At 53.2% G+C, this 9150-nt stretch overlaps 1 protein-coding gene across 2 annotated transcripts; it reads left to right on the top strand.

Moving 5' to 3' along the window:
* Positions 1-1301: 1301 nt before the first annotated feature.
* LOC110570371 (protein CD300H-like) lies at positions 1302-7276 on the top strand. Of its 2 annotated transcripts, XM_044912277.1 has the most exons (5): positions 1302-1626; positions 2161-2499; positions 4238-4349; positions 4927-4980; positions 6974-7276. In XM_044912277.1, exons 1-5 carry the CDS (start codon positions 1440-1442, stop codon positions 7239-7241), a joined length of 960 nt encoding a protein of 319 aa, XP_044768212.1. In that variant the 5' UTR covers positions 1302-1439; the 3' UTR covers positions 7242-7276. The 2 variants fall into 2 exon arrangements, with proteins under 2 accessions (XP_044768212.1, XP_044768213.1); XM_044912278.1 differs by lacking the exon at positions 4927-4980.
* Positions 7277-9150: the final 1874 nt, after the last annotated feature.

Below are 9150 nucleotides of genomic sequence, written 5' to 3'. Positions count from 1 at the left end.
GAGGGACAAGCAGGTGCTAAGGCCCTGGGGAAGGATGGGCACTGTGGCTGGAGCACGGGGCACATTGAGGTGGGGGAGCAAGATAGAAATGCACAACCCATAACCGGCTGGTCCCACTCAGGCCATGTAAGCCAAGCAAGGAGAGTGGGTTTCATCTGAAGAGCAGGGGACAAAAGGGTGTATTGGCTACTCCTGATTTTGTTGAAGTGCTCTCTTGCTGATGAGTGGAACAGAGGGAGGACAAGGCAGGAGGGGACTGGGAAGAACAGGGATGTCACCCTTGCACTAAGAGGAGAGAGAAAGGTTGTAATGTCAGGAGGAAGAGGGGATATGGGCCGATGGACAGTACCAGAGGAAGCATTGGTGGGGAATGACAGAGAGAGGAATCCTGGGTGACAGGGTCTCCTTGCAATAACTCTGGGAATATTGTTCCCTTTGATGTAGATAAGATAGTGTGGAGGAAGAACAGATCTGGGGAGAGACTGTTTAGGGGGAAATTGATAGACCTGGTTGTGCATGACAAAGTTGAGGACCTGGCTTAACCCAGGCAAGATGTCAGGCCCTGCACCTCAACCTGCCTCCCTACCATTTCCAGCATAAACTCACCCCAAACCCATCATGTCATGAGAACACGCCACTCTGAGTTAGGACAAACCTCCCCACCTCTTGGCAAGGACCATCCCCCAACTCTGCACCTTGAAGAGGTCCCCGGTCACCACTGTGAACCCAAAAGGGACACCAGCAGCCAGTGTTTTGGCAGACCACCCTCTTGTTACACAACGGTCCCTCGTGCCACTGGATGGAGAGGAGAAGCCCAGTCTCAGCTTCACATGTCCCCATGGTCCCATCAGCTTCCTCAGTCTCTGGACCCTCTTGTCCATTGCCAGTACTCTGCCCTGTGAGTCACAGTAGAGTGGACTTTCCAAAGAAGAAAGACTCAAAAGTGAGGTGCTCACGGGGTTGGTGACGGCTGCTCCATGTCCATGTCTTGAGAACAGGGAAACACACAGGAAGGAAGCGCAGCCTGGGGGATTTGTACCCTGGCTAGGAACCCAGAACCCTAATGGGACCTTTGAAAGCATCTGAGGTCACAGTGCCAACTTGTGTGGCCAGAGGAGAGCAGGGGTCCCATGGGGACTGTGGGTGCTTGGAACTGCAGGCTGAGGAGTCTTAACACCCTGCAGTCACCACCGATGCCTGAGAAGATGGGCTACTGGCGCTCCACCCCGGACATGGTCCATCCTGACCACAAGGAAGTGACATGTCACGGCGGTGAGGAAGTCCCACTGAGGAAGAAATGCTCCAGTGTGACTCCATTGTGTGGGGCGAGTGTGGACAGCGAGAGGAGCAGCTGTGGGCTGAGGAAGGGAGACAGCAATCCCAATCCAGTCCTGGACCAGGAGCTGTCCTGTCATCAGGACTGAGAGGAGACTGGCTGGATGAAGAAGCAAAGAGGCCTGGGAAAACAGAAGTGGGCCGTGGAGACTGGACCCTCTGTGAGGAGGCTTAAAATTGTCCCCCCTCAGGGCCCTGGCATTGCTGTGGGTGACGTCTGTGCTGCAGACATGACCCCGAGGGATGGGAGGCCATGGCTGCCTGTAGCTCTGCTCTTTCTGCAGGGCCCAGGTAAGCGGGGCTGAGACTGGGCAGGGAAGTGTGTCCTGAGGGGAGGGAGGGAGACAGGGGGATGGGGAGGGAGGGTTGCGGTGCAGCCCGTGGGGAGGGAAGCAGGACCTGGGAGGGAGGAGGGAGAGCAGAGAACATTCTAGGATCGGCCAGCACTGCCTCAGCAGTGACCAGAAGTATTCAGTGCATACAGCTGGTGAGTCATGTCTACTGTGCTGCACAGAGCAGCCCTGACGAGAGGGGGGCCTGTGACCACCATTACTCTAGTGTCACAGTCAGAAACGACATGTCCGTGCATCACACACACACACACACACACACACAGAGGCACGCACACCACGGACACCCTCTCCTTGTGTCACTTTGTGAGGAGGGAGCTATATCTCCTCCCTCTGGTCTCAGAAAAGGCCTGTCTCCTGCCAAGTTCTACTATAGACCCCGAGGGCCCTTGAGGGACTCCGGGGTCGCCATGACTCCAGATCCCCTTGACCCAGGTCCATCTGGTGATTGACCACACTCGGTTGTGTTTTCCAGGCTGTTGGTGTCTGAGTGGCCCCACGTCCGTGACGGGCACCGTGGGGGGATCCCTGAGCGTGCAGTGTCAGTACGAGGAGAAATTCAGAGAGATTGCCAAATACTGGTGCAAGAGCCCATGTGTGTGGAGTACTGTAAAGACCAAGGAGGCAGACAGAGAAGTGAGGAACGGCCGTGTGTCCATCAGGGACCATCCCGCCAACCTCACCTTCACAGTGACCTTGGAGAGCCTCACAGAGGATGATGCAGGAACATACCGGTGTGGGATCGATACATCATCAGGACTGCCAGGATTTGTGTTCGACCACACCTTCCGTGTTGTGGTGTCTGTGACCCCAGGTGAGCTGTGGACCCCCTCCCCCAGCGCCAGCACCAGGGCTGCCTGAGACTGGGGCTGATCACCCCAACCCCGGCAGGAAAGTGGTGGGTCATGGGGTAGAAGAGCGGGGTTAGGATGGGGTGGGTGACCCAGGACACTGGGGATGTGCCTGAATGTGTCCGTGTATGTATGTGTCCATGTGTGTGCATGTGTGCATGTATGTGTCCGTGTGTGTGTGCATGTGTTGTGTGTGTGCATATGTCTGTGTGTGTCTAGGTGTGTGTGCATTTGTGTGTACAGGGGTTATGTTGTCTGCACACTCACACAAGCCCATGCACACCTCTGGCTGACCTAGGCGCTTCCATGTGCCCCGCCCTGACACACTCTCACGCTTAAAGCTCTCCCAGGGTAGGCACTGGGGATGGCCCTGAGTCTGGGGTCAGCTACCTTCCTGTCCTGACAAGGGTCCTGTCCACGCTGAAGGGGACCCGAATCTCTTCCTGGACCGCTCTATGTCCTCCCAATGGGGAACGGAACCCCTAGAGCATTCGCTCTTCTCCCTTACTGGCTGCCCATGACCTCGGGCTCTAACAGGACATCAGTGTGTCATGGATGGTTCCTGAGGCACCAGCCTCACAGCTGTGATCCTGAGGATCTGCAGCAGCCTGAACAGGGGACCAAGAAGGAGCCCCAGACCCTGATGTGGGGCTTCTGTGAGCATTTGGGGACCTCCCTGCCCCTGCGGCTTGACCCACCCCCTCCCGTCTGGCCCCTTGTCCCCACAGGAGGGAGCTCAGAGAAACTCCTGAAATCTCCCCTCAGACAAAGGAGAAGAAGGATGAGAAAAATGAGTTCTCAGGTCCTATGCCCCAAATATACTTCCCTCTGCTGCAAAGAATTCATCTTTACTAGAACCCTGTTTTTGTTTCCTAAGAACCACATGGAGGTCATCCATCTAAGTGGGTAGATTTTTATCTTGTGTTCTTATTCTGATGTTGTCCCTGGTTCCTCTGAGGTCCTTCTTGTAGTTAATCGTTTCTCTCACACAGGACATTTCCCTCCCAGGCCCTTTGTGGGATCCTATTTAACAGTGAGGGGCTGAGCATCCTCGGACACCACTGGCTGTGTGAGGGAAAGCCATTTGTCCAGTTGGCTTCAGGACAGGCCACTTTCTATGGGGTCCCCCGGATGTGTGTCTGTCTCTCTAGATCTTTCTTTCTGTCTATCTTTCTGTCCTGTGGCCCCCCAGGTTCACAGGTCTGGCTGACAGTTTGGGGCCTGAGTGCATTGAGTGCCAGGGTCCCACCATTCAGTATAGACTCTGCTGAGTGCCCTGTTTCATGATTCTCACTCCAGACATCAGCCCTGCCTAAGGACCCTGCCTGCCCCACCCCCAGCTCTGGGTCAATCTCTACAGAGTAAAGCTCACCCCATCCTCTGCCAGGGTAAACAAGGTACGGGGTGGCTGAGCCCGGAGCCCTTGCTCTTTCCCACTCCCACGTGCCCCGGTGAGCAGGACGACTCTGCCTCTGAAATCGCCCACCTGGCCAGGGTGCACCTGGAGAAGGGGCCAGGGGAGGGCCAGAGTGCCAGTCAGACTGGGTGTGGCTGTGGGGGGATGTGGAGCCAGGACATCTGTCCAGATGGCCTGAGTGACCAGGACTAGGTGAGTCGGAGCCACACAGCTGACAGAGAGTGGGAGAGCCCAGGGGAGGACAGCAGGCCTGACACAGGCTTCTCCCTCAATCCTCACTGCAGGCCCCAGCTCCGTGAGGCCCACCAGCATCCCAGGTCTTCACAGGACCCAGCCAGCCCCCACGTGGGGCACCGCGACTCTGCAGGAGACCCCCAATCCCAGACAATATCTTGGGTAAGGAGCTAGCAGCTGGGGACCTTTGACACCTGGGTGATTTCTAGGCAACGCGGAGGGCTGAGGAATGTGGGTGTGTGTGTCTTGGCCTAGGTCCTGCACTTATTTACCAACTCCACGCCGAATTGTGGAAGTCCTACCAAGTGCCAGGTGCTCTTCTAGGGATACAGCCCTGGGCCACCTAGACACAAGCCTGCTCTGACAATAGTTGGGAAATTCACACAGTGAAGAAGTCAACACATTCATCAGTAGAAGTAATGCCAGTTCGTGATGAATGCTTGAAGGAAATAGGACACATGGGTCGGGGAGAGCATGTGTGGGAGAGTTTCGGGGTGGTGGAATTGTTATTTAATACACAATGATCAGGGAGGACTGGCCAGGGGGGAAGACATTTCCCTGGAGACCTGTAGGATTTGGGGACCCCGCACTCAGGTATCTGCAGAAATCGGGCTCCAGAGACAGGGAAGAGCAAGTGCAAGCGTTTTTGCAAAGGGGACCTTCAGGACCCAGCCCAGGTCGGCCAGGTGCTCTGGGGGCCCCTGGGCTCTCTCCCATGCTTCCCCCTCCCACCCCCCAGGCCCTCGCTAGAGAGTCATCCTGCTGACGACCAGGCCCCTAAGGGAGCAGAGAGGTGAGTGGGGTCATTCATTCCCTCCATCATGAACCCCTGAATTTCAAGGCCAAGGTTTTGGAGGCACCGCACAGATGCCAGATCCTCCCTGGGACTAAAGCACACATTTCCGATCCCTCATGGGCAACCCTGCTCATGGGGAGCAGACATCAGATAAATAACCCCGGCACTGATTTCTGGTCCACAGACAGGGTAACCCCCAATGGGGAGGGCTTAGGTAGAACCCTTTTCCTGCTCCAGGTCCTGCCTGCTCCCTAGGTTCTCCCTCCTGTCATTCCAGTAGCCAGGCCCTCTCCATGTCCACAGTCCTGTCTCAAGGGCAATTGTTAGCCTGAGGGTCACAGGCGTGGTCTGTTGTGTGGGGCTGCCCTGCCCTTGGACCCTCCTGGGACTGATCTCTGTGTGGACTGTTGTAGCCTCAGGACATGGGCACAGGGACAGAAGGATTGTGGAGGGTACCAGGGCGTCTCCCTGAGGATGTGGCTCACTGCCTGTCACCGTGTCCCCCACAGGTCCCTGCTCAGCAGGATCTACTTCCGGCTTCTGGTCTTCCTGGAGGTGCCTCTGCTCCTGAGCATGCTCAGTGCTGTCCTCTGAGTGAACAGGCCTCAGAGGGGCTGTGGGGGCAGGTGACATCAGCCCAGTAAAACCAGAACACCAATTGCTCATTAATGGATAGGATGATGGGGTGCACAGGAAGATGGTGGGCATGATGAAAGCAATCCAGATTCATTGAAAATAAGTACCAAAGAGCCTGTTTAAGTTTGGCTTTCTTCAAAATCAGATCCTGAGGCAAGGACTTTGGTGCAATTAGTTTATGAAAAGGTGATCCCAGGAAGTATAGTGAGGGAACAGGGAGGTGGGGAAAGCCAATGAAGCGTACTTTGATGGAGGAGCCATCCCAGTAGCAGCTGGGCTCCATCCCACTGGACAGCCTCAGAGATACGGTGTCGGACTCGCCTCAGAGCAGCCCCACCTAGCAGGGAGGAAGCTGGGGCAGTGATCCACGTACATCTGTCCTCAAGGTGGGGGAAGATGGCGGGGCCTCCTGTTTTCTCACAGAGTGGTGAGCGAAGGCTCCTTACGTGGAGAAGGAGTATTGTAGGCAGAGGGTCCGTCCTGGGGACATGGATTCTGTGCCACTTCTGGCCTGTTCTGCTCAGAAAACCACACACACTCCTATAGGTAAAGAGAGTCCTCAGGCAAAGAGGTGGGAGAGCTGAAGATGGAAAACCACTGGCCAGTCCAAGGCTGTCCACAGTTGCCCCAGAGCTCCAGCAGGCAAAGAGGATATGAGCCAGGGTGCCAACAGGGTGTGCAAGAGGAGCCCAGTGCGACTTTGGAGAGGACATCGGGCAAACCCACAGGCTGCGAGCCAGGCGAGGGGCTGGCGAGGTGGAGAGCTTCAACAAAGGCCCAGTGTGGGGCGGGGACACGGCATTTGTGAGGATCCGGCGTGGGGACAGTTACTGGGACCCGGAAGGGGGAGGGGATTGGCCATGAGCTGAGCTTGGGGGGACACTCATGGAGGTTGATGTTGTTGAGCAGCTTAAGCAGAAGAGCAGCTCCAACGATCATACTGAATGTGAGTCAAGACTAATTTGGGAGAGGAGTGCTTATAAGGGAGCATTTCATTCTTCAGTTGGTGCCAGCAGGAGCTGAGTTCCTGTGAGAGTTGAGGGCTGTGGGTTCAGAAAGCTGTTTCTGGAGCCTGGGCCTCCTGGGTCCCCTCTTCTCCCTTTCCCTCCATTCCTCACCACCACATCCTTACCTGTCTGCTGCGTCCGGATGCTCAAGGTCGAGGCTTGAGCTGAAGGACAAGAGCCTGGGGCCCTCAGCGTGGGGCCGTCCGGCCCTGGTACCAATCAGCTTTGACGCTGATATTGACTTTTGAGGCCACAGGACCTGAGCACAAAGGCAGGTGGGAGAGAGGCAGAGCCTGGGCCTCATGTCCAGGAGGAAACACCTGCCAGTCACCGTGTCCCTCCTACAGGTCCCTGCTCGGCAGCGTCCACTTCCTGCTCCTCATTCTCCTGAAGGTGCCCCTGTTTCTGATTATGCTCAGTGCCGTCCTCTGGGTCAACAGGCCTCAGTGGGCAGTTTGTGGGACACAGAGTCGGCCTGATGAAGACAACCTGCGGCCCTCCTTGAGCATCGATATCCTGTCCAGAGACACCGCCACTCAGACTAGAGGAGGAAGAACTGCTGGCCCCAAACCTACCTCTTCCCACCTATTGCCAAAAACTGGTAAAAATAAATAAATAAATACTTGAATAAAGCAATGAAATACATCACACACACAAGTAGATGTGAGTGGTGGTTTGCTGGGGAGAATGGGGGAAGCACTCCATAAGACTCTGAACTTGGCAGTAGAGAGCGCCAAGTTGGCCAGGGGAGCCCAGGGTGAGGGAGGGCCTGCTTTTTGGTGACCTTGCCCTCCTGAGAAACCCCAGTGCAAGCCCTCAACTCAACATTCCTTCCTTTCTCCATCTACTCGCCAAATATTCACCAAGAGCCTATGTAGCGTCAGGCTTGTTTCTAGGTGCTGGGGATAAAGCAGTCAACAAAAGACGGGCTTTCCATTCTAATGGGTGGTTTCCAAAACTAAAGAAATAAAGAATATCAGTTTATAAGAAGTGTCATGAAGAAGAATGGATGAGAATTCAGAGGATCGGGTGACAGAGGACAGGGATAGCCTCTTTTTTTAATTTTTATTATGTTCAGTTAGCCACTGTATAGTACATCATTAGTTTTGATGTAGTGTTCAATGATTCATTGGTTGTGTATAACACCCAGTGCTCATCAGCACACCTGCCCTCCTTATTACCCATCACCCAGCTAATCCATCCCCCCCACCCCCCTCCCCTCTGAAACCCTCAGTTTGTTTCCCGGAGTCCATAGTCTCTCATGGTTTGTCTCCTCTTGGGTGAGAGCCTCAGGCAGGTGAGGGGTGGAAGGTGGAAGGTGTGAGCAAAGGCAAAGCTCAGGGCAGGGGAGTGCCCTGAGAGGCCAGTGGGGCAGGAATCCGGGGGGTCAGGTAGATGTGGATAGGCAAGGCAAGCAAATGGAATTCAGCAAAGAATTATACACCATGATGGAGTGAGGCTTATTCCACGTAGGTGAGTTTGGTTCAACTTTGAAAAATGAAGCACTGTAATCCACCATACCAAACTAAGGAAGAAAAATCATAGGATCATCTCAAATGACACTGAAAAAGCATATGACAAACTCTAATACTCACTCATGATGAAAAAGAAACTCATAAAAACAAGAACAGAGGGAATTTCCTCAACTTGATGAAGATCATCTAAAAGAAAAATACACTGTCATCACACTGAACAATGAAAAACTAAATGCTTTCCCTCTAAGATCATGAGCAAGGCAGAGATGCCCACTCTCACCGTGTATTCATCTTAGCCCTGGAAATTCTGGCTATTGCAGTAGGTCAGATAAAGAAATAAAGGCATGGAGAATGGAAAAGAAGAATAAAGCTGTCCCTGTTTGCAGATGACATAATTGTCTATGTAGAAAACCTCAAACCATCTGCAAAACCTCATAGAACTAAGAGGTGAGTTCATCAGGTCATGGGATACAAGATTAACACACACAAGTCAATCACATTTCCATATACTAACAAGTGAACATATGCAAGCCAACATTTAAAATGCATTCCGTTTACACTTTCTCCAAAGCAAATGAAATGTTTAGGTATAAACTTAACAAAATATGCCCTGGGTATGGATGCCAAAAGTGACAAAATGCTGATGACAGAAATCAAAGAAAATTTAAATAAATAGATGTCAATTCTCCCTAAACCTGAGCTCTAATCTCTCTGACTGAAAACCAAATATCTTTTTTCCATGGGGCTCCAGAATTTCCTTGAGCTCCGGCCCTCTGTCAGCAGGGAGCTGGAGGGATCATGACAGGCCTGATACTCAAGTACAAAAGGCATTTCTTTTTTCAAAATTTTTAATTTAAATTTGATTAATTAACATATAATGTGTTATTAGTTTCAGATTTAGGAGTTAGTGAGTCATCTGTCTTACACAATACCCAGTGCTCATTACATCATGTGCCCTCCTTAATGTCCATCACGGAGTAACCCCATCCCCCCACCCCACTCCCCTCCAGAAAACCTCAGTTTGTTTCCTATGATGAAGAGTCTCTTAT

The sequence above is a fragment of the Neomonachus schauinslandi genome, unplaced genomic scaffold (assembly GCF_002201575.2).
Source record: "Neomonachus schauinslandi unplaced genomic scaffold, ASM220157v2 HiC_scaffold_888, whole genome shotgun sequence".
Taxonomy (NCBI): Eukaryota; Metazoa; Chordata; class Mammalia; order Carnivora; family Phocidae; genus Neomonachus; species Neomonachus schauinslandi.
The sequence above is the reverse complement of the archived record's forward strand: the minus strand, read 5'-3'. Positions and strand labels throughout refer to the sequence as shown.

Excerpts from the sequence above, each read along its gene's own strand:
- LOC110570371 (XM_044912277.1), top strand. The coding sequence starts at position 1,440 with ATGAAGAAGCAAAGAGGCCTGGGAAAACAGAAGTGGGCCGTGGAGACT. Across the intron at positions 2,500-4,237 it reads TGTGGTGTCTGTGACCCCAG|GCCCCAGCTCCGTGAGGCCC; the intron begins GTGAGCTGTGGA and ends TCCTCACTGCAG. Across the intron at positions 4,350-4,926 it reads AATCCCAGACAATATCTTGG|GCCCTCGCTAGAGAGTCATC; the intron begins GTAAGGAGCTAG and ends CCCACCCCCCAG.